Source organism: Orycteropus afer, unplaced genomic scaffold (assembly GCF_000298275.1).
Source record: "Orycteropus afer afer isolate SDZICR_OR568_19922 unplaced genomic scaffold, OryAfe1.0 scaffold00056, whole genome shotgun sequence".
Taxonomy (NCBI): domain Eukaryota; kingdom Metazoa; phylum Chordata; class Mammalia; order Tubulidentata; family Orycteropodidae; genus Orycteropus; species Orycteropus afer.
Genome location: NW_006921643.1, coordinates 3,145,406 through 3,170,016, shown reverse-complemented (window position 1 = coordinate 3,170,016; position 24,611 = coordinate 3,145,406). Strand labels below are relative to the sequence as shown.

General features: G+C 39.4%; 1 protein-coding gene across 1 annotated transcript in view; it reads right to left on the bottom strand.

Moving 5' to 3' along the window:
* KDM3B (lysine demethylase 3B) overlaps positions 1-24,611 on the bottom strand; it is a 75,842-nt gene that overhangs the window by 31,450 nt on the left and 19,781 nt on the right. Inside the window, exons 2-9 of the mRNA XM_007938949.2 lie at positions 21,646-21,813; positions 20,093-20,206; positions 18,967-19,072; positions 16,733-16,857; positions 14,786-14,860; positions 9,894-10,493; positions 4,982-6,221; positions 3,891-4,092 (exon numbers count right to left, since the gene is read on the bottom strand). Of these exons, the coding sequence (XP_007937140.1) occupies positions 3,891-4,092; positions 4,982-6,221; positions 9,894-10,493; positions 14,786-14,860; positions 16,733-16,857; positions 18,967-19,072; positions 20,093-20,206; positions 21,646-21,813 (2,630 nt within the window). The remainder of the gene's footprint in view (positions 1-3,890; positions 4,093-4,981; positions 6,222-9,893; positions 10,494-14,785; positions 14,861-16,732; positions 16,858-18,966; positions 19,073-20,092; positions 20,207-21,645; positions 21,814-24,611) is intronic.

Genomic DNA, 24,611 nt, shown 5'->3' with positions numbered 1-24,611 from the left:
CTGCTGCTTGTGATGATTAATGTTAGGGGTCAACTTGGCTAAACTATGGTTCTTGCTGGTCTGGCAGAAACTGGACTGGTTGCTCTTCCACAATGTTGTTGTTGTTATGTTGTTATGTGCCATCGAGTCGGCCCCGACTCATAGCGACCCCTCCTTGGGTTTTCGAGGCAGTATCACTACGGAAGTAGGATTGCCCAACCTTCCTTCCGAGGAGTGGCTGGTGGGTTTGAACCGCCAGCCGTCTGGTTAGCAGGCAAGTGTCTTAGCCACTATGCTACCAGAGCTCCCATTCCACAATGTAGTATAATGTAATTAACCTTCTGTGATGTGCTCTAATAAATCAGCCAATCAGTTGAAAAGGGAGATTTCTTGGGGGTGTGGCTGTCTCCAGTATATAAATGGACGTTTTGGCAAAGCTTGCTTGCTTGAGTGCACATGCATGCATACTCTCTCTACCCTGCCCTCTGCTTGCCACCTGAATTCCAGTTCCTGGAATGTAAGTAAGCCTGCAAAAAGTCTCCAGCCAGCCGCCTGACCTGCAGATTTTGGGTTTGCCACTCCTCACAATCCCACGAGACAGCAAAAGTCTCCAGCCTGCCACCGGACCTACGGATTTGGGGCTTATTAGCCTCTACAACTATGTGAGACATTTCCTTAAAGTAAATCTCTCTTTGTCACGCTCTCTACACACACACACCCCTCACTGGTTTTGCTCCTCTAAAGGACCCATAAGACAGACACTGCTCTTCTGTATTACACTGTAACTCCTTGCGTGATTTCAGATATACTCTTGATGATGTTGTTGTTGTTGTTATGTGCTGTAGAGTCAGACCTGACTCATAGTGACCCCTCCTTGGGTTTCTGAGGCACTACGGAAGTAGATTGCTCAATCTTCCTTCCGAGGAGTAGCTGGTGGGTTTGAACCGCCAGCCTCTTGGTTAGCAGTCAAGCACTATGCTACCAGAGCTCTTACACTCTTGATAGTAAGTATTAAATACTTGATAATGACATCCAAATTTATATCTCCACCTCTGAACCTCTTCTCTTTAAACTCTAGAACTGTGTATCTAGCTGTCCTCTTGTGATAGAGTTAATTACTTAATATGGACCTTCTAGTCATTCATGTTCTTATGACTTGCATAAAATGATTGGATAAGACTATGCAAATAAGGTACTTGTGGTCCACCAAAGGGACTGGACAGTCTGCTAATAATGCAAATAAGATACATGGAACACTTGTAGATGTAAGACTGCAAATAAAGTGTTTGTGGAACCCTTGTAGGGGATTAGTATGTTTTGCCATCCTGCTAAGCTTAAAAAGAGAGCCAATCCCAAAGCAGAGGGGGGACCTCATTACCACCAAGAAGAGCTGGGACTGAAACATGTCCTTTGGACCCAGGGTCCCTGTGCTGAGAACCTCCTAGACCCAGGAGATAGAGCTGTAACACTGGAGATGGTACACAATGAGATAGTAAGAAGTGGTGGCAGAGAAATGGTGGCAAGCAGAACCAGGAGACTGGTGCCAAATGATGCAGTGGACTTCTTGGACCACACAGCAAGGTTACTACAGTGGGAATGTGGACCCATAGAGCTCACTGGAGGAGTAGGATGCCTCCATGCACTTACTGGAGGAACTAAAGAGCTTTGTAATACTGGCCAGAGCAGGGGAGAGGCCAGGCCAAGAGGTTGAGAGGCACAGAGCTAAGAGAGAGGCCTGCCTGTGAGGATGGCCAAGAAACTGTCCTGACCTAAGAACTATATCCTGAGTCATTCCTGATCCTGAATTTTAACAGGCTACTTCCTTAATAAACCCCTTAACTCTGAATATGATCTGTGAGTTTTGTGCAGTCATTACCAAATTACTGAATCCAGCAGAGAAGTAGAGTGCTGTGGGAGGGATGGCTGGTATCAGAATTGGTTAAAAAAAAAAAAGACAGTAGAGAGGAGTTATATCTGAACTCTGCCTCATAAGAATCAGCTTTGGACTGATGCTGACCTTGATTCTTTCTTCACTCTGTTGTGAAGTTAGACAAGGAGGTCTGGCATTGCCATAGCGCCATTTTTACTCCTCTCAACATTTCCATTTGGGAATCTAACAGGTATCTCAAATTTAACATGCCCAAATTAAAACTCCCCATTATCTCACTACACCTGCCTTTTCCTCAAAAATCTCTTTATCAGGAAATGATAACCCATTCTTCCCATTTTCGGGCCAAAAGTCTTAGAATCATCATTGATTCCTTTCTATCTCTCATACTACATATCTAATCCATCAGAAGATCATGTGGCCTCTACCTTCAAAATATATGCAGATGATGGTTCAGCAACATGATTAACAGACTTAATGTCACTGAAGTATACAGGTGAAGATTGTTGAAAGGCAAATATTTCATTAGGTATATATTTATCACAATTAAAAACAAAAACAAAATAGGTGGTGTAGAAGATTTGGCCAGTGGGCCATAGTTTGCCAACCCCTGATACGGGTAATTCCAAGCCTGAATCCATCAGTGTTTCTGGATTCTCCAGTTCAAGCCAATTAATTCTCTTCTTAAATTTGAAAAAAGAGCAATAAATAACCCAGAAACTAGCTACTTCTCATGACCTCCATCAACTACCTCTCTAGTCTAAGACACCATCACTCTCACCCAAATAATTTTAACAGCTTCCTAACTTCCCTCTGCTTCTGTCCTTGCATCCATATATTCTATTTCCAAGAAGACAGAGTGATCCTTCAAAATATTCATCAGTGTCATTCATCAGCTCAAACCTCCAATGACTTTTTATTTTCCCCTCCGATGACTTCTTTTTCAGCCTAATAGCCAAGGCCCTTAGAGTAGCCCTTTAAAATCTGGCCCTGTCATTAACTCTTGGACCTCAACTCTCACCTTCATTCTCACCTTTAGACTCTATGCTAGCTAACTGGCCTCCTTCTGCTCTGTGAACACACCAGGAATAATTTGGCCTTAGGAAGGTTGCACTTGTTCCCTTTACCTAAAATACTTTTTCCAGAAAACTACATGGCTCTTACCTCTTCTAGGTCTTTACTCAAATCTCAACTACTCAGGTGGTCTTGTAGACTTTTTAGCTCCCATACACTCTAATCACTCTTCCCTTATTTTTCTCACACTATTTATTTACCATATATTTAACTTTTTTCCCCCATCTCATCTACTGTCTGACTAGAATGCAAACCTCCTGAGGGCTAGAATTTGATGGTTTTATTTATTTCTGAATCCTCAATGTCCACAACAATGGCTGGCATACATTAAGTGCTTGATAAATATTGGCTGAGTAAGTAAATCTACACTACATGGATAAACCACTTAACTTTATTATAAAAATTAAAGACTCTTGGAAGATTGTTTAGAAGAAAACTCTTCTAAATTTATACAGCGGCAGGGCAGTGACTTAATAGGTGTTGTTTGGTAAAAGCTGGGCATAGTCCTAGGATTTTCATCAGTTCTATTTCAGAGACTCTTCACATTATTATCTCCTACTTGTACTTCCCCTTCTCTCCATACATGACTCAAGTTACTCCAACACTGGAGAGAAGTAAGTGGTCAGGCAGATTCATAATATAAAATAGAGTCCTTCTGCTTATACAACTGGTTTCAAATGAAACTCATGTTAGGAATAACTCAATGTTGCACATGGTTTAGCAGCTAAGACTACTCAACTTCAATTCTCTAGGGACAAAGCCACACATGTCATTTTATAATCCAAACAACTAAGTGGTTATAATTAAGTCTCAGCACAGACTCTGGGAGCAAAGGGGTTAAGGAAGGCAAGAAGAATGACGATGACATGTTTACAGCTTCAGAAAAATTATGGGAGTTATGTGTCATTAATGAAAATTGGGAAAGAGGCAAATAAAGGAGTTTGGGTACCTCCGGAAATGAAAGAAGCGGCATGCCACAGTGGAATCATCTTGCTCCTGTTCCTTAAACTTCCGATACCGCTCTAGGCGGCACTCACGGCACTTGTGCAGATGAGGGGCCACATTGATGCATGACCCGTCCTGCAGAAAAGGCTCTCCGGACTGCTTCAGCTTCTTCACTTTGCTCACATCTTTCAGCACTGACTGGCCAACTGTGGCAAGGGAGGGAGGAGAAAAGGCTGGTCATGAGAAGTATAAATGGGGCCTGATAACATGATCCTCTTGGAGATAGACACCTATCCTATCTTGGCCCACTCTTCCTTACATTGCTTGGGCATGTGCCTGTGAGGTCTCATTCTGACAGAAAGGCAGGGCAAGGTTTCAACTGGAAGCTAAGGATCATGGAGAATTTGTGAGAAGTGCAACATTATAGTAAAACAACTCTGGGCATGCGAAAACCCAAGGTAGAAGGTAGCTGCCACCTGCCTCCAGCCCCTCAGGGTATGACTGTGCTACTAAGGCCTTTAGGGCTCCCAAAAGTTCCTAATGACAACAGCTACTTTTACCACAGGACTTTGTCTTCTGCCCATATATATTTCTGCATCATAATCTCCCATTACAGGAGTTAATGATTTTTGGTAGAAATGCTAAATCTTTACATACATTCCAGAGAGGAGTAAACTTGAGGGGTGATTCTCTTTGCTTCATCAAGTCTACAAAAGGCTACTATATGAGAATGGGGACCAGGAGTCCCCTCCCTTGAAGTAAATGAAAACGATAGGCCAAAGCAAAGTAGAAAGGGATGAGGTAAACATAAAGAAATGGTTCCTGACAAAAAATTAGAGACTGCTAAAGAAGATAAAGATCATCAAGGATCTTCCTTTGTGAGATTAACATTACACAGGACAAGATAACCCTCTCACAGTGCTGGTTTACATGAAATTCTGCTCTGAACCAGTGGGTTCTGGACCCTTTTGATTATGTAATTCTATGAGATTATAGAGCTTTCCATCAAAGTGAGGGCTTCTGCTGCCCAAGAGCACAATAGGCATTTGAGGCCAGCACCAGGGCAAAGCCCATGTATAGCCCCAGCAGGATCACCTTTCAGAGGGGCAGTCCGAGGCCGGCCTTTGGGGGCCTGCTTCCCTTTGCCTTTGCCCAGCAACAGCTCAGCACCACGCTCTCCATTAGGACCCAGCTTCCCCATTAGGTGCTCTGGAATCCCCTTCAAGCCAGTCTTGGCCTGCAGCTGCTCTTCAGAGTCGCTCAAATCTGACAGGTCACTGTTGGTGCTGGAGTCTGAGTCTTGTCTGCAAGCCAAGCTTCGCTCATCCAGTGAGAACCTTTTCACAGCTTCAAAAGGAGCTTTGTTCTCCTGTGGAAAATCTTCAGGAAAGGACAAAAAGCCGCCTGAGTGCCTGCCAAAGACGGTACTAAAGGTTTTGAGGAGGGGATTGTCCTGCTGCCCAGGCCCCACAGTTGGCCTCTCTTCTGTGGGGCTGGAGGAGAGAGTAGGCATCTCAATGGGCTGGGTGAGGCTGCTGGTGGGTGAGCTGGAGCGACCATTCCCCATGGCAGAGAGGCTTGGGCCCCCAGGGGTAAGAGTTGAGCCTAGAACACCAGGTACCAGCTTGGAGGAATCTGTTGTGATAAAGAGGGCTTTCTTCTTTGTTAAAGTTGCTGAATCTGCAGAGGAGTGAGACTCGGGCCAGCTGGGTGCTGCCTTGGAGGTGACAGTGGTAGCAGAAGAGCTACATGATGCCTGAGATGCAAAGCTGCTGAAAGGGCTATGTTCAACTTTCTCCACAAATGCCAGAAAAGGGTTAGAGGGCTCTTCTCGGGATAATTTGGGGGGCTGTAAAAATAGATTTTCATGACTCTCTGGTGTGCGGTTATTTAGGAGACTCCGTGGGAAGGCTGGTGTGAGGGTGGGCATGGACTCTGTAGGCACTTTCCGGTCCACAGAGCTGCCAGCCTTAGAGCCTGGCTTAATGTCTGCTCCAAGAGCGGGTCTGCTTTTACACAGACCTGAGCTCAGGCTTTCAAGGCTTTGTTTGAATGAGTCCCGACTGGAGGAATCATCAGCCAAACTCTCTGAAACGGTAGTAAAGTAGTTACTGGTGGGTAAAGTTTGGGACATGCACTGAAAAAACAAGTTTTTGGAGAGATCAGAGTCTTTCTGAGACTCTGGTGTAGAGCTACAGCCAAAAGAGAAACCCAAAGGTTTGTTCTCTGCGGCTAGAACCCCATTGGACTGGCTCCTTCCAAAAGTCAAAGGTTGTGATGAACTTGGGAGAGATGCTCCAAATCCAGAAGAGGCCAGAATAGAATTTCTTGAATTCTGAAAGAAAGAGTTAGTGAGTTAGTGGTGCTGGCTTTTCATGATAGTGTTAGATCTCTTGGAGCTAGGTGACTACTATGCCAGTATTTCTTGTGGGTGAATCACCTTTTCTTTCCTACACCTCTACAGAACTGTTCTTGTAACTGGATTTCACCAGTACCAGAGAAAAATTCCTATCACAGACCACATAGAAGGATTCTTTAGCAAGGTGAGCCAGAGATAGCAGGATGTCATTCATTCTGCTGCTCCCTTGGTTATTAGCCAGTTGGTTCACATAGTGCTAGGTGGCTGTGTAGGCTTCTTAGTACCAATTTGGAAGTGCAAAAACTCTACCAAGAAACTGGGGAAAAGGGTTCTTGAACAGATACTAGCTTTTACTTTGAAATGTAATTGTTGTTGTTGTTGTTATGTGCCGTCGAGTCAGCCCTGACTCATAGCGACCCCTCCTTGGGTTTCCGAGGCAGTATCACTACAGAAGTAGGATTGCCCAACCTTCCTTCCGAGGAGTGGCTGGTGGGTTTGAACCGCCATCCTTCTGGTTAGCAGTCAAGTGCCTTAGCCACTATGCTACCAGAGCTCCTTGAAATATAATTAGTGACCTTTATAATATTAATCTACTTCAATGGCTTTAAAGGGTTATTGTTAAAGCTCTTATTTATTTAAGCTATTATAAATTACCCATATTACAAAGGTAACTTCAGTCCCATCACAAAGCTATTGTAAAACATTCTTTTTTTAATATAGAATTCTGTAAGATGGAACTTTCCTTTTGGAACTTGGTCATTTCTGTGGATCTAAGTTCACCTAAAAGTTGAATATCTGCTTCAATTAAAGTAAGACCTAAACATGCCGAAGTGAAAAATCAAAATGTTTAGTAAGACATTTTGTTATCATTAGGATCTACCAAGACTCCAGAGAAGAAAAGTGTAATCTACTGACATACCCACCAAACAAAAACATTTAGCATAACAAATTGGAAATGACAAAATACTTCCCTTTCCTTCTTTTATCATGAAAATGTTAACTTCCACATGCAATGATTGTGTGTATAAGTGGTGTGGCCACTTTCATATATATATATATATATATATATATATATATATATTACCTACCCTGTATGTATACAGAGAAAAAAAAACACACATAGATGTAGATATAAGCCCTTACTCAACACAATAAAACCCAGTTCCTAGCACTTGACTTACAAACCACATATTATAAAATAAATGAATAATAACTTCCAGAAGGTAGAGGGTAATATTCCAAAACATGCATTTTAAAACAAACAACGGAAATAAAAATTATTCCACGACTGTTTAATGGGCATGGGGTGTCCTTCCAGAGTGAGGAAAAAGTTCTGGAGCTAGGTAGTGATGATGGTTGTACAACAATGTTATGTCTAAATACCATTTGAATTGTACACTTTAAAATGGTAATGTAGTGTATTGTATATCATGATTAAACAAAAAATATTAAAGATAAAAAGGGCTACTGTTTAAAGAGGAGGCATTTCAATTTATTTAAGCTATTCTTTAAATATACAAGAGAAATCTACACTGGGACATTCCTTGACAGCCTCATAGAGGCACAGGACCCAGGTAGGACACTTGTGGCTTGCAGCCAATTGCTATATGCAGCTGAAACTGTTTCAGGTCATTTCAGTTAAAAAATTAAACCTAATTTTTCTTTTCCTTCACATTAACCAATGATCATTGATTTAAACCCCTTCCCCACATTAAAAAAAAAAAAAAAAGACAGATCCCTGAGGCTTTGCAGTTGTTTTATTAGCAAGATTTGGCCACGAGCCTTTACACCTGCATGACTATAAGGAACTAGCATGGGCAGTTCATGTTTCACTACTAAAGTTACCCTTTAAAAATAAATATACACATGAATGAAAAATAATTTGGATGGTCTTTCATTTTCCTTCAAATGATTAAATTCCAAGTCCTTGTCTTATAAGAAAGTGATGACAAACTGATATCAACTGAGTTTTTAGGGCAAGAAGTTTCCCGATGGCTGTGTCCCCATTTTAGATTTGGTATCATAATGGAAACATCCATTTCTGTCCTTCAAAATCATATCCCAGGAGAAGACCTAGGCTGAAACATCTGCAAGATGACTGACACAGTCACAGAAATTTTTCCAACCTCTTTGGAAAATGTCTTTTCTATCTATTCAGATTTTGCTAAACATAATAATGGCATCCAATGGATCTCTTTTTGTAGCATGTAAAATATGGTCTATTTTATAATCCACATTTACATCTATATGCTTTTGACACAAAGTTTATTTTAAATAATTTAGGCAATATGATGGTTTATACACACTAGAAATCCACAAAGATCCTCACCTGGTTCTCTTGGGAATGCTGCTCAACTACCAGTGGACAAACCACCAACAGTGTGAAATTTGCATTTACAGGTCTTCTCCTTCCCCAACCCCAACCCTACATAGTAAAGTAAACCCACTGCCATTGAGTTGATTTTGACTCATAGTGACCCCCACTGGGTTTCCAAGGCTGTAAATCTTTACGGAAGTAGATTACCCCATTTTTCCTTCCACAGAGTGGCTGGTGGGTTTGAACCACCATCATTCTAGTTAGGAGTCAAATGTCTTATGCCTGTGGCACCAGAACTCATTTCCCTACAAACTAGAGATTAACAAATTGTGCATTTGCTGGGGAAGGGAAGAAGTCAGATGAAATATATATCTAAGCTTTATCTGGTAGTGTTGTACCTAAAATGATTTTAGGATATGAGCTCCTTCAAATAGGGATATCAATGCTTTCCTTATTAGTACTTAGCACACAGTAGTTTCTTATATAATTAAAAAACACACAACACATTAAGCATCTCATCTTTGTATTTCGTATTTCAACTTGAGTTAACAGCCAGTTTGAAAAACAAAATGACCAGCGTTATAAATCATACTCCAGTAGCCAAAATACATCAAAGTCTATATAAGTGACTTTGATACTGTTTCAAATTTGGACTGGGGAATCAACTTGATGTTAACTTCTGTTTAACAAATGTTACATTTTAGTAATAATATATGCATCTCAGATAAAGAACACAGTAATCTAGATACTACTGTGATTAATTTCACCAAACTTTTTCAGGTAATGCTTAAAAAGAAGTTAGCAACTCACCATAAACTTTTATGGCAATATCAAATCATGGGAAGAAGCCCAGCCTTAAGAGAAAATATCATAGAAAATGAACTGAAAACAGGGGCTGGTAATAGTAGCTTGCACATAGCCTTAATTATAGTGTTCACTATTACCAACACTGTAATTCATTAACCTTGCCTCTTATAGGCCTGGTGGAGGCTCAGGCACTACGTGAACTAAATAGATAACTGAATTAAAAAGATTCCCCACCAGATCTACTTTAACATCTCATTAAATTGGGTTGTATAATCAGTTTCTGATTAGCTCAATTGTTCAGGTGACTTTAAAGAGCTAATAAAGTTATTAAAATATACACATTTGCCCAATGAGAGAAGTATCACCTCATTAAGCAGTAAAAGCCTATTCACAAAGTATAATTTAAGCACATCTCAGAAATACTCCTTTCTTGTGATATTTGAGATGCTTTCTGATGTGTTAACAACAAAAGAGGGTAAAAGAGGGAACACAAATCTTTCAAATCTGCTTCTGCAGCAACTTACCTCTCCCGAGGCCTGTGGCCGGCTGCCTTTCTGTTTTTCCAGCCCCGTCCCTGTTGCAAGGCCAGTGTCTGAGATCCTCACTGTGGTTGGGGTGGAGCTGGCTGTAGTGACCACAGCTGCTGAAGCTATTATGCCCTGGCCAACTTGTTCCAGTGTTTTTCCTGCCTCTTTGTTTTCAGCTCCACCCACCTCTGGGGCCAAAGGTGTCTGACCTGTGGCTGTAGAATATGGAGTGAAAGCTACAGGTGTGTCCCCACCTGCAGGTTCATCCTGTACCACCAGAGTCCTGCCGTTTTCTTTGGTGTAAGTGGCAAAGCGAATGTTGCGATTAATCTGGGGGATGAATGTAGACGGTGGCTGCTTGGCCCTCTGATCCAGCCCTGGCTCTCCACTGGCATTCCCTCCTTTCCAAGGCCCTCGGCTTGCCTCACCTCCATCACTCCCATTACTGTCTACTTCACCCCTGTCTCCTTTCAATTTCTTTGATGCAGGGTCACACCCAGAGTCCGAAGCACTTTTCCTCCTCCGGCCATCTTTGCCCTCTATGCTTTCCCTTTTCTTCTTTCCTTTGGAAGATTTTACTGCTTTTAACGTACCCCCCTACAAAACAAAATTCAGAAAAGATTTATTATAAAGGACCTTCCATCCTAGGATAACCATAAGCTATTAGTTCTTTCTCATCTCTAGAAGCAGATAGTCAAACCGGGCACAGGTTTCCAAGTTCTAATGCCAGCTGTAAGACATTCCCTTTGTCCAAAAGCTCTAGTTTCCCCATGACTCATTTCATACACACACAAATTCAAGATAACGGTTACTAGAGGTTAATCCACTTGGCAAACTTTCCCCTACATAAAACGCACTACTACCTGAAATGGACTTTAAAGAGTTTTAAAGTTTTGTGTAGTTCCTTTTACAAAACAGACTGCCAGAGCAGAAAATCTAAAATTTCTAGATTGGCAGTTCATTTATCTCTTGATTAAAAAAATCCTCTTTATTACATATTTATCTTCTTGTTTGACAGAAACTTTTCATTTCAAATACTGAAATATTATCTCCTCTATCTAGAAAAACTGGTGACAGTCTCTTTCATGACTAGTGAGACATATTTACCCACCTACATTTTCTGCCTCTGGGGTTTAGTGAGAAGCTGCTATCCTACTTTTAGTGTGTGCTGTCATCACACTGGTGGGGGCCTATATAACTGTGAAAATCTGAAGAAACAGGCTTCATCCCACCAACCCAAGCACCATGGACTCCCTGGGACATATGTGTCCCACTAATTTGGATCAAAATCTGCCTCAAAAATTTTTCCCCCATTTCACTCAAAATGCTTTCAATTACTGAAAACACAGAGTTTTAAGAATAAACTCAAAGCAGAAAATAATTCCATCTTGAAAGGGTTCATAATAGGAAAAGTGAACCCAGCAGAAAGTTTCAATTGCTCTCATAGACACTATAAAGACTCAAACAATCTCTAGACCTTATTTCAAAGCATTACACATAGGACAATAAATAAATAAATAAATAAATAAATAAGCAGGCCACCAGAAGCCAAATAGCCAATTCTGTTATCTCTTCTAGTAATTTCAGCGGATCCTATGAAATTTTACTTGTGCCTCATTTAAGAAGCTACACAACATAAGAGGATACTGGATTAGAAGAACAATTGCCATCTCTAAATAAACTCCTACCCTGAGGAGGATGCAGGGAAGGGAGCAGCAGACATAGCTGCCATTCTCTCATGTAATATTTGTGCAGCAAGGATTTATATCCGGAACATTCTTAGATTATATATATGCTACCATGAAGCAGGTATTCTTTTTAGTTTTTATTCAGATAACATGTGGTGGTGTGGTACTAAACTAGTGAGATATACAGTTATTTAGCCATTAGTATTTATCAGCTTAATCAACTCTTACTATGCTCAAATATTTGTTTATAGATTCTTTGTATAGATCTCTGTCTTTACTGTAATCATTATTGCTATAATTGAACCTTTTTCAAATTTTACATTTTATCTTGCTGGTTCTAGTCTCCATATTTTTCAATTTTTTGCCACCTTCATTTCCATCTTTTCTCCTTTAATTTCCTTCTATAACTCTTAACACTAAAGTTCTAGGTTTACTTTTGTTTCCACCACATTATTGGTAATATTATCTAAGTTTGTATATCTTTCATTCAAGAACTATTTGTCTGCTAAGCATTTTTTTCATTTGATCTGTTTCTAAAACTTTTTATCCTTTCTTTAACCTCTATCACCAACAGTTTTCAGTGTTGTGAACTACAGAAGTGATATCAGTGAACTCTCTCTTTTTTCTTGTTTACTCATCCACTCATACTTAGAGGAGTTGTAGTGATCACAGATCTCTGTTACTATAAAACTTGGCAGAACAGTCACAGTAATTGTACAGTAAAACCTGCAAAAGCCGGAAGTTGTGTATGGTGTAGTAAATTACTTAGTGTGGCTTTTCTACCCGTAAGTCTTTGTAAACTCCAAGGTGGGATTTGCTATGAGCAACTGAGAAGCTCCTGATTGCTGAAGTTGTCCACCTGGAGTATGTCTGTTGGGAGTGGCACAAAACAATGTTCTGGGAGATGCCCACTCTCTCTCAGGTGCTCAGAGTTCTGATGCTATGATTGGCTAGTTTGACCACCCTGCCGGGCTCAAAAGGAGGCCTCCTAGAGGCAGAACTCTCTCTCTGACTGCTGGTTGAGGAAGATGTGCTGCTGAAAGAGACACGGGCTCCTGAGACACGTGTTGCTGGGGAAGAGATGCAAGAGACACGTGTTGCTGAGTAAGACACCGAGGGACACGCACTGCTGGGGGAGAGACTGTGAGAGACTTGGCTGAGAGACGGTGGGCTGAGAGAGAGACTGAGCGTTTTTTTCCTGAACTTGAATTGTAGCCTGGTGCTTCCCTAATAAACCCCGTAATCTGTGAGTTCTGTGTGGCCACTGCAGCGAATTATCGAACCCAGGAGAGAGGTGGTGGGTGCTTTGGGAGGAATGGTTGGTGAAAGGGCCGGAGGGAGGCAGCATGTCTGGCCTTGCAGTAATAGGCCTTGGGCTATTGATGGTGATTCTGCCTTCCTCTTGTGGGGTTCTAGGAGGTCAGAACATGTGGCCTCCTTGTCCTTTTTGTATTATGTAAGGTGGAAACCTGTCAGAGAAGGAAAACGCAAATATTTTCCACTAGTAGAAAGCAAAAGAAAAGTGGTAAGACTGTATCCTGTCAAAGGGAGAAAACTTGTGAGATCTGGAAAAACAAGGCAGTACTATTGAGTTCTAGCTCTCACAGGTTTCACTGTACATTGCTAGTCAAGAAGAAAGTCACATCATGGCAAAGCCAAAAAGGGAAGAACCATCATCTGCTGCTGAAAACCACCGATCCCACCTCTAACTTAGCCAGCCAACTTGCAGGTCATAGCAACCTCTACCCTTATCTCCTGAGCATCACTAATATGTATTTCCTACTTCTGGTAAGCCACTCACATGTGGATAGGTGGCTTAGGACAAGGAGACGAGTACTCTCTGGCTATAGCCAGCTGAGCAGTACCTGGCATGTAAACCAAAACCAAACTCACTGCCATCGAGTCGATTTGACTCATAGCGACCCCTCCTTGGGTTTCCAAGGCAGTATCTCTATGAAGTAGATAGACTAATCTTCCTTCAGAGGAGTGGCTGGTGGGTTTGAACCACCAGCAGTCAAGTGCCTTAGGCACTAGGCATACAGTAGGTGCTAAAGATTAACTAAAATAAGGAAGAGACTATAAAAGGAGCCCTAATAGAGTAACAGGTATTTTCAGCCACACAAACACAGTCAAGGGACAAATCCTCCAAGACTAGGCAATGTTTCATTCTGTTATACATAAGGTTACCACGAGTTGGGAGTCGACCTGACAACAGCTAACAATACAGTAGTAAAGAGCTATTGAAATTATCTTTGTTTCTTCTGTTCCTATTTTTATTTTTATCAAGTCAAGCATGACTGGATACAGAAGATAAGGAAGGAGAATATACTTAGCAGGAGTAGTCAAAACAACAGTAGCACAGAGGTGCTAGATATTATAAGAAATATGTAGATAGTTGGCTTTAATTTGAAGACTATTCACACAAGATTCACTGATTAGTTCAGGTACTGGTTTATGTACGCTTGTTTTTTTTTTCTTTTTCTATGTTAATTTTGAATATACCAAGAGTGGGCCTGGTTCACAATTAATTATGGAGTATTCCACTGTGCACTGAGCACTGAATTAGGCACCCTCCAGAATTTGATTCTCCCTCGGTGCTCACTACCATCTCATGGAAAGCAAAAAAGGATGTAGCTTCACTTCCATTGCTTATTACTGCATAGTATTGGATGTTGTTGTTGTTATGTGCCGTCGAGTCGGACCCGACCCATAGTGACCCCACCTTGGGTTTCTGAGGCAGTATCACTATGGAAGTAGATTGCCCCCACCTTCCTTCTGAGGAGTGGCTGGTAGGCTTGAGCCACCAGCCTTCTGGTTAGCAGTCAAGTGCCTCAGGCACTATGCTACCAGAGCTCCCATAGTATTGGATAGTCATGAGAATTACTACTGCTTATTACAGCTTTCATTGTCTATTATCTCTTTGAAATATACCTGTCCTGACAGAATACAAGAAGAAATAGTTAGGCCTTAGATTTTAAAACCACTAGAGAACATAGCAATGATTAAAAAGGTTTACCCAGACAGGTCTCTCTCTCTTGAAACTATTGTCTTTTAACTGAATAGACCATGGAGAAAGCAATAAATGTACAGTGACCAGAGCTAAATTCCAAAGGGGATTCATGGATAACATACAAGAGGAATTTACATAATGAGAAAATGCAAGATCATGAGTCTACTCAGGTACTCAGCTCATTACTGTACCTCACTCTGAGATGTCGCGTTGTCTGTCAGCATCACATGGATCAGCCTAGGATCCACTGATTTGATCTCACCACTCTAGGATAGGAGGAGCAAAGAATATATGAAAGGAAAAAAAAAAAGATATTTAAATCCTTGTTCAACAAAGACATAATTACCTATTATTCTAATCTATGTAATTGTTTCTATTCCCCCACTAGAATGAAAGTTCCATTACAGCAGGAATTTCTGCCATCTCAGTCAATGCTATAACAGTAACACCTGAAACAAAATTTGGAATACAGTAAACATTCAAGTATTCTTAAATGATGAATGAAAGAACTGATTTCAATGTCCAGTATCTCTTTTAGGGATGTTAATTTCAAATTCTCCATTTTTAAAACCTTTATACTTTGCATTATTACTGGAACCAAAAGCCTTCAGAACCCACAATCATTATCATTAAAAGTATTTAAAGAATAAACGCTTTTGGGGTCCTAATTGACAGAAAGTATCAAGTGTAATATGCATATTCTTTGATTTACCAAAACATCTAGGAATAAATAATGTGAAACAGTGCACAATAATGTATGCTCAAGGATATTCACTATGCTATTATTTCTATTAGTGAAAATACTGGCAATGCTTTAAAGGTCCACCAATATTAGATTGGGAGCTCTGGTAGCGTAGTGGCTAAGGCACTTGACTGCTAACCAGAAGGCTGGCTGTTCAAACCCACTAGCCACTCCTCGGAAGGACGGTTGGGCAATCCTACTTCCGTAGTGATAATGCCTCGGAAACCCAAGGAGGGGTCGCTGTGAGTCAGGGCTGACTCGACAGCACATAACAACAACAACAACAATATTAGATTAAATTAGTTAGGATACATCCATTCAGTGGATTATTATGCATCTATTTAAAACAGATGAGGCAGATCTCAATATAAACTTACATAGAAAGATATCTATAGTATACAATTAAAGTTATGAAGGTAAATTATAGAACTATACATATTATATGCTACTCAAGCATGATTTATATAATTATGTATCAAATAAATAGATAATATAAGTAACACTATATAGACATACACACGCAGAGAAAATACTTGGGAGAACATGAGCTACACACCAAACTGTTAATGGTTATCACTGGGGAGTGACATTTGCCTAGGGGAAGGGTTAGTTTGCAATATTTACTTTATACACATGTATATTACTTGAAATTTTTTAAATGAAGATTACTTTAATAATTTTTTAAGAACTCAAAAAAGATATAAATCAAAAGATATGCTTATATTACATTGATTGCTAAGGGAATGTCTGAAATCAATTCTCCAGGTATCTCAAGTTACTATGTTCTTCTATTTATTTCATTAGAAACAATTCATTATTCTCCAGCACCTAAGGGAGAGTGGTAGAAGTATCAGAGAAGCAATTGCTAACTGACTAGTCTTTTAACTACTAACCTTTATGAATGAGATAAAGTAACACCACCTGGCATTTTCAGATAAGGACCTCTGGTGGCGTAGTGAGTAAGGCACATGGTTGCTACCCAGAAGGTTGGTGGTTCAAACCCACCAGCTGCTCTGTGGAAGGAAGACGGAATCATCTACTTCCATAAAGATTTATAGCTTTGGAAACCCAACGGGGATTGCTATGAGTCAGAATCATCTCATTGGCAATGAGTTTGGTTTTTTGTAACATTTTAATTGTTTTATAGATTTCGAAGCACTTTCAAATACATTATGTCAGGCCCTTAAATTGTACTGTTAGATCAGTGGCAATTTATATAATTATCTCTAATTTACAGATGAGAAAACGGAGGTTAAGAAAGTTAACTGCTTTTCTCAAGTCTTAAGTGATAGAGCCAAGGATGGAACCCAAATCTTAGATGTAGTTAAATGCTCTCTTTCTCTATACCACCCTCTGGAAGGAGATGGGTGGACCTTAAACTAACACAGACCCTCACCTCAGTTATAGACACCTCCATAAGACGGGTGATAGAATCTTGATGGTTTACAACACCACAGAGCCAACTTTCTTCACCTTCTGGTTGGTATACTTTGACCCTGTGACCTTGAACACTATAGGGACCTAAAGGAGAGATCAGTCAGTACTGAATATTTTTGGTTCAGTTATATTTCATAATTGTTTCTAAAAGCTGAAAGAAAATCATATGGTATTAATATTTGATACATTTAAACCCCCTGTACAGAACTGAATAAATGATCAATACCAGATTTATCATACTTAGCAATTTCAAAACAAAACATAAATGGTTTTGCCCAGTAACCTTTGTAAGCCTTTAGTTATGTGAAGATTCCTCAGAATCTCTCAGGTCCCTGATTTCACCTAGTCTTAATTTTCCAACTCAGAAAGTAATGCAGAGAGGGAAAGGAAACATAGAAATAAAAACTAAACTAGTATGGAAATGTACTAGATACCTGACGTGTGCATGAAAAAATGAGAGGCCACTTAACTAAGTGCACTATCAGGTTAAGTGACCATAGGAATGATATATAACTTTGTATTCTGCTATCTGCCTTTCAATAACAAGTGGGGTTCCAGCCCCGGCACTAATAATAGTCTGAACAAATACAGCACCTGTCTTCCTATGAACACAGAGCTTCAAAGATACTACTTTATCAGCAGGTAATGTTATCTTACAACTTCAGCTGGTGTCTAAGAAGGATAGTTCCTCTGTCCCTCTTTCATGTCTTTGTACATTTGAAACTACACAACTAGATCATTATTTATTTTAGATTATTTTCTCTTGTAGCCATAATTAAGTGTCCTTAATTTTTCTCATATTCCCACCCATCATTGTCCCCTTAATTTTTTCTCTCCCTCTACCAAATTTTCCTCACATTCTTTCTTTTTCCATATCTTTCCTTGATTATTAACTCCCATTTTATCCTGATAGCCTTCTTCCCCAAATAGATCAGTTTCCCCATGTTCACTTGTTTAAATTTTTTTTTTTTTTTTTAAACCAAGGACCCTATTTCATGGCTATTTATGAAGCCAAGAAAGGAAGGAAAGTGGATGTGCAACATGAAGAGAAACACAAATGAATAGTCTTGTCTTTTGTGTAGAATCTTGGACAAAATCTGTTATCTGAACTGGTGTGGTAGTTTAGTTTGTGTGTCAACTTGGCTGGGCCTGGTTGAGTGGCTGGGCAGCTGGATGTAGTATTCCTCATGATGAAACTGGTAATCAACTCCATGGTGCAATCTACTGTGAGTAGCTGAGTAGCTGCCTTTGGGATGTGGTCTGCTTCCTGTATATAAGGAGAAGCCTTGGGGAACAGTCTCTAGTTTATGCCATGCTTGAACCCTGCACGTAGCCGTGTCGTTGTTCAGCAGCCTGCCATGCTCTGCCGACCTTAGGACTTTCAATGGACTTGAATTAAGGGCCTGCCGTGTGGTTTGGTAACATCGGGACCATGACATTTTATTTGTCGACCTTGGGCTTGTTAGCCTCAGCAGCCAGTAGCTGCCTGAGTGAAGAGATGCCTCTAGCTTCATTGGGCCAGGAGCAAGAGACAGAGCTGAAGCCCAAGGCTGAGGGGCTTTCATACAGCCCCTAGAGACTGGCACTTTGAACTTGGACTTCTAGCCTCCGAAAGTGTAAGAAAATAAACTCTTGTTTGTTAAGGCTATCCCATTTGTGGTATATTTTCTTATCAAAGTGGCACTAGGTAACCAGAACAACTGGTAAAAGCTAATAATTTGTTTTCACTCTTAAAAATAACATGTTAATGTGAATGAGTCTATGGACATGTTACTTTATGAATATACTTTGCACTCTAAAGTTGTTATTTATTGGTGTGTTAATAGTCTTTAGTCTCTGGACAATAAATTCAACTTGGGAAGAAATTTTCTAGCTCAGAGGTATATACCCAGCTCATTAGAATATGTCTAGTACATCATAAACCCTTAATAAATGTTTAAGAGATGAAAAAAACAGAATAAAACCCACAACAAAACTATGTATTATGACATACAGCAGAAAGAAGAAACACTGGTCTGAGTGAGATCTCATTTTTCCAATGTATTCTAGAGATTCAGTTAACAGGAAATACTCTTTAACTTTACTCACAAAAAGGAAATACGTGCAAATGTCTATGGCATCTCATACTATCACTTTCAACATTCACCATACTCTCGATTCAGAGTTCAAGGACAAAAGACTACCTGTTCTTACCTCGGCTGAATATCTCTTGTAATTTTTGGTCACTGATCAAGGCATTAACTGTTTCTCTCAGTGCAGCATGTTCCAAAAGAATCTGGTTTTGGCTATCTGTTCCCATCTGGTTAAGATAAAGGAAGAAAACAAGTGAATATCAAAATGATTAGCATCTAACTAGATGAGAAAAATCATACCCCTAAGGAGCTCTGTATCAGCATTTGCCAAAGAATGTTCTCTAGAACTATAGTCTCATGAGATGCTCTGCAAAACCTAAGGATGCTAGGATCATTAGGCTTAGTTAACATTATATATTATAACTTTCTACATACAATAGCACAGTAAAAGCTACGACGAGTCATGTAGCAAAGAAAGCTGTTTGGGGCAGTATTTCCCATACTTACTTGAGCACAAAACATTTTATTAAATGTAAATGTTTTTATTTATTTTGGTATTTACCTATCTAACATTCTGAGCTCCTACTACATACCAGCATTAGGATTATAAAGATGAATAAAGCAAGGTTGTTGCCTTTGAGAGGGAGTGAGACATGTCAACAAGAAATCAACATTAATATCTCATGGAATACAGCAAAACTCCTACAAATCTCCCAATTTTTAACTGTCTGACAGCAACTCTTTCAAGTGAGAAATAAATACTTCCTTAAACAAAACAATCTCAGCTTTCTACCTTGCTTAAATTCTGAAAACTCCAACCAGAAGCTATTATATTTAAACTACTAACTTACTCCTTTTTGTAACTGAGATATAACCAAGCTTCTAAATCTTTCATGCTGCTTGGAACCAAGCCAAACTCCCAGCCTATGTTGCCACTGACATCAGTGTAGGCCCCCTCAGGCTCAAGTTACAGAAGTAGCTACCTTAAGGATGCCATTTCTTCTGTGGAGATCCTTAGAATTGTGGTCTTAAGTTTTGGGGTGAAGCAGGGTGGGATATGCAGAAGAGGAAAGAAGCCTCGGCCACTAAAATACTTTTCAGGGGGGCACAGAAACTTTAGAAGATACATGGAAATTACTGGAGAAAGTATCTATTTCAATGCTCAAAGAAATACCCCATATTTATATCAACAAAGAAATTACCAAGGTGAGAAATAATAGGCTCTGGACTAGAGCACTTTTAAGTACCTGGAACAGTTGTAACCCATTAGCATCTGACAGGAAATGAAGCTCTCGATCCAAAAGGTATTCAACTGGAACCACAGAACCCAAACCCAGTTTATCTACTAGGGGAGTAAAAGTCTGTGAAGTATAACGAAAAGAAATCGATTAGAACCTGCAAAAGACAATAAATTCTCATTCAACTGAATCTCTAACTTTGGAGGAAATATCCATTATTGCTATCTTTTACCCCAATAAATAAATACAGAGTAGCTAAAGTATAAGTCCTTGGAAACATTTCCAACCCGGCATCTGCCTCTCAAATAATCAGAGGAAGCAAACTAGAACAGAAAGTCAGCTCAATGCTCTTATTTACGGTTAAAAAGGACAAGAGGAATGAGAAATTTCTAGGGATTTGACTAATCTTCTTGCCAAGCTTCAAGAGGGCTAAATTACAGTTAATTCCCAGAATAGAGTTATACCTTTAACCTTTCTACAGCACCTGAATTCTTCGTGAGATTTTTTGACATGATAATACAAATAATATTTATACATGCCTGGGTAAATTAATACAGAACTCTGGTGGCGTTGTAAGGCATTAGACTGCTAACCAGAAGATGGGCGGTTCAAAACCACCAGCTGCTCTGCAGGAAGAAGATGGGCAACCTACTTCTGTAAAGATTTACAGCCTTGGAAACTCAATGTGGGTCACTATGAGTTGGAATCGACTCAATGCCAGTGGGTTTTTGGTTTGGGTAAATTAATATTACTATAAATAATGTATAAAAGTCACCAGAGGCTCCAAATACTTTTTCTAGAAGTTCAATTGGCAAGTGGCTTTAAAAAGAAATAAAGATGACAGTTCAGTGACTGGTAATATTTTTTACCATAGATAATATTGGTGAAAAATAGGAGCTCTGGTAGCATAGTGCCTAAGGCACTTGACTGCTAACCAGAAGGCTGGCGGTTCAAACCCACCAGCCACTCCTCGGAAGGAGGGTTGGGCAATCTACTTCCATAATGATACTGCCTTGGAAACCCAAGGAGGGGTCACTATGAGTTGGGTTCGACTCGACGGCACATAACAACAACAACAACAGGTAAAAAATGTTTGTTTTACATATTATTTATTTAATTTGACAGCCATAGAAGAATTATTATTATTATTATTTTAATGTTACCATTTATGCCTATACTTTACTAACAGAATAGTTGGAAACAAGTGGATACTCTCAGAATTAAATTTTATAACATTCTTTTGTTTCATTTCATAAAACAAACTTGATAATTTAAGAAATAAGGATTATAAACATCCTTTCAAAATCTTGCTATGAAAAAAGACTAAAGGTGAAAAAACTATTTAGAGAAAAAGTATCAAATATTATCTCATACAAAACATTTCAGACCACTGGAGAAAAGATTTCTCCTAATTTTTGCCTTGGTAACTCAAGATGAAAGTATGTTAAGGACAAGGCACATAATTTTAGGGAATTCTAAATAGTTCAGCTACTGAATAGATACCACAGGTATAATATAAGCTTAAAATTCAAATCTGTTCCTGTTCAGTGAGAAACACTCACCAGGGCTGGCCACTGTGCAATTGAGACTCGAGTGCCCTGGAGAAGGACTGGATCCTTTCGGGGAGCCCATACAAGCGACCCTTCCAGCAGAAGCACAATAACTTCTTCACCATGAACTTTAACCCAGGAGTGTTGCTTCCAGTTACAGCCATCAAATTCTACAAATATCTGAAAAAAGAAGAGGGGTCTGAAAGTCACATTTGGAAAAATCCCGCACTATAACATATAAACAAACATAATAAATTCCATGCTTTGAACAAGTTACTGGAAAAAATTCTACTAACTTGTTTTTAAGGTCTTTTAATGGATTTCAGTAAAACTGATTATACTGCAGAGAGCCAGAAAGCTGATTCTCAGCCCCACTATGAAAAGAGGGAAAAGAGGTAAAGGGGCATGAGTTATCTATAGTCATTCAATAAATTTTCAGCCATGTCCCTAACTCTTAGTTTCCTACTCACATCTACAAATGCTAGCTGGGAGCTTATGATGTATATAAGTCACTGTGCTCGGTTCAAGAATATAGAGAGGAATCTGGCACAATTCCTGGTCTCAAAGGGCACATAATCTAATAGGAAGAGAAAACTTTTACATTTCTGCTGCAAATGACTATGGACTTCTTATATTCATTTTTTAAAAATAGGTGATATGTGCACATTACATAAATTTCAAAAGGAAATGTATGGGAGGAAAAAACAAAAGTGGCCCTCCCACTCCTGTTTGTGGATTTTTTTAAGTGCCTTTGCCAGCAGTGATCTCATATCTGCTAGCCAAGGCATGCTGTAGTCACAACAGAGGTTTGCTTTCTCCCAGAAGAGATACTCTACTTTCGAGATATACTTAAGGAGACATTATAAAGAGTTCTTGAAAATGATTCACATTAAATGATACAACATTTAAAAAATAAATATTATACTTAGATTTGGCTTTGCCCATATAAATTCTGACTTCTGAACATGATGCTATAGAAACTAAAGAGCAAGGCATATATAATAGCTATCACTACTTCAAATATACATGTCCAGGAGCTCTGGTGGCACAGTGCCTAAGGCATCTGACTACTAACCAGAAGGCTGGCGGTTCAAACCCACCAGCCACTCCTGGGAAGAAGATTGGACAATCTATTTCCATAGTGATATTGCCTCAGAAATCCAAGGAGGGGTCACTATGAAGAATATATATGTCCAGCACCTAATACATAGCTAGTCATACAAGAGCTTGAGAACTCATGTATTTATATCCCACTTCATCTTCAAACAGGTTGTCTTCAGATCCAGTCTGACTCACAGTGACCTTACATTGAGTCAGAGCAGAACTCTATGTAACACAGTTCTACTCTAACACACATTGGGTTCACCATGAGTTGGAGCTGATTTGATGGCAATCGGTTTTCCTCTTCAAAGAATTTTAGTTGAATTTTGGGAATCACATGTAATAATAACACAGCAAAATATAAATTAGGGGGGAAAAAAAAGGGCCAAGGAAAGAAAACCTCAACAAGAAAACACTATCAAAGTGAAAATAAAAGGAAAATTTAAACAAGCAAAAAGGATCTATACACTGTTATGAATGAGTGACATATCTGTTTCTGAGCTTCCCAAAGGCCGACCTGAAAATGGAGGCAAGGTCAGTTGCATAGCTCTCACTGTCCAGAAGAAAAACACACAGCAATTACTCAAGAAAGCAAAGCTTTTCCATTCACTTGGCTGTGTAAAAAATGTCTCACATGAAGCTTCCTAGAAGAAACAATGAGTGATGTAGGACAATATTAGAATCCCCATAATAGCAACTCTCCACTGTGAACTGGAGAGTTACTAAGATAATCTGTAAATATTAAGTGCAACTAGCATTTCTTATAGACAGAATACATGAAGTCTTGGACTTGGATATACTATTATTTTTCAAATATATGTAGATTATGTGATGAATAAAATTCAAATCCATTAAATTACTGAATTCATAATAGCTTTTGTCAATATGCATGTTCTCATCTAACCAACCTAAAAATTATAATTATAGTTACAAGAAAATTCAGGACATTTATACTTGAAAAATATGGAACCATAGCTCTGCAGTACAATATTAGGTGAAATCTCTTCACAGGTAATAAATATTTCTGAATTGAAGTACATGGCTAAAAAGTTATCCCAGAAATTAAATTCATTATATAAAGCTCTAGTTTTATCACTTATATCAAGTATGCTTCATATCTACTTAAAAAGAATGACAGGGAAGCAAGACTGAAGGAGAGGAAGCATGATTCTCAAAAAGAAAGAACACTGAACTGCACTGTATTTAATATATAAATGAGCTAATCCATATATACACGTATGTTCTAAGAGACTAAGACATAACCACTGCCTTCAAGTAACTTACAGGTAAATGGAAAGAGAAGTATGCAAATTTAGATTTAAAGAGATTCAAGGCAGAGGTAGTATGGTAAAACTTGCGAAAGCCAGAACCTGCGCAAGGCGGAAACTTGTGAGAGAAAGAAAACTCAAATATTTTCCAATAACAGAGCATTAAAAAGTAGTAAGACTGTACTCTGTCAAAGGCAGAAAACTTGTGAGATCCAGAAAAACAAGGCAGTCCTGTTGTGTTCTGGCTCTCACAGGTTTCACTGTACTGGTATAATAAACAAAGCTTAGAGTTTCTCTTCCAGGAAGCGTGGGTCTGAATCTCACCTTCACTCTTTATATGTAAAACTTGGGCAAGTCAAAACCAAATACTTTGAGGGAATGTGTGGCTAGGTCTAGGGGTTCAGGAATATAGTCTCAGGGGACATCAATGTCAACTGGCATAACACAGTCCACAAAGACGATGTTCTACATACTACTTTGATAAGCAGAGATTAGAGTCTTAAAAGCTTATGAGCACATCATCAAAATGACCAAAACCAAAGACAAAGATAGAATCCTGAAAGCCGCACGGGAGAAACAAAAAGTTACCTACAAAGGACAGCCAGTAAG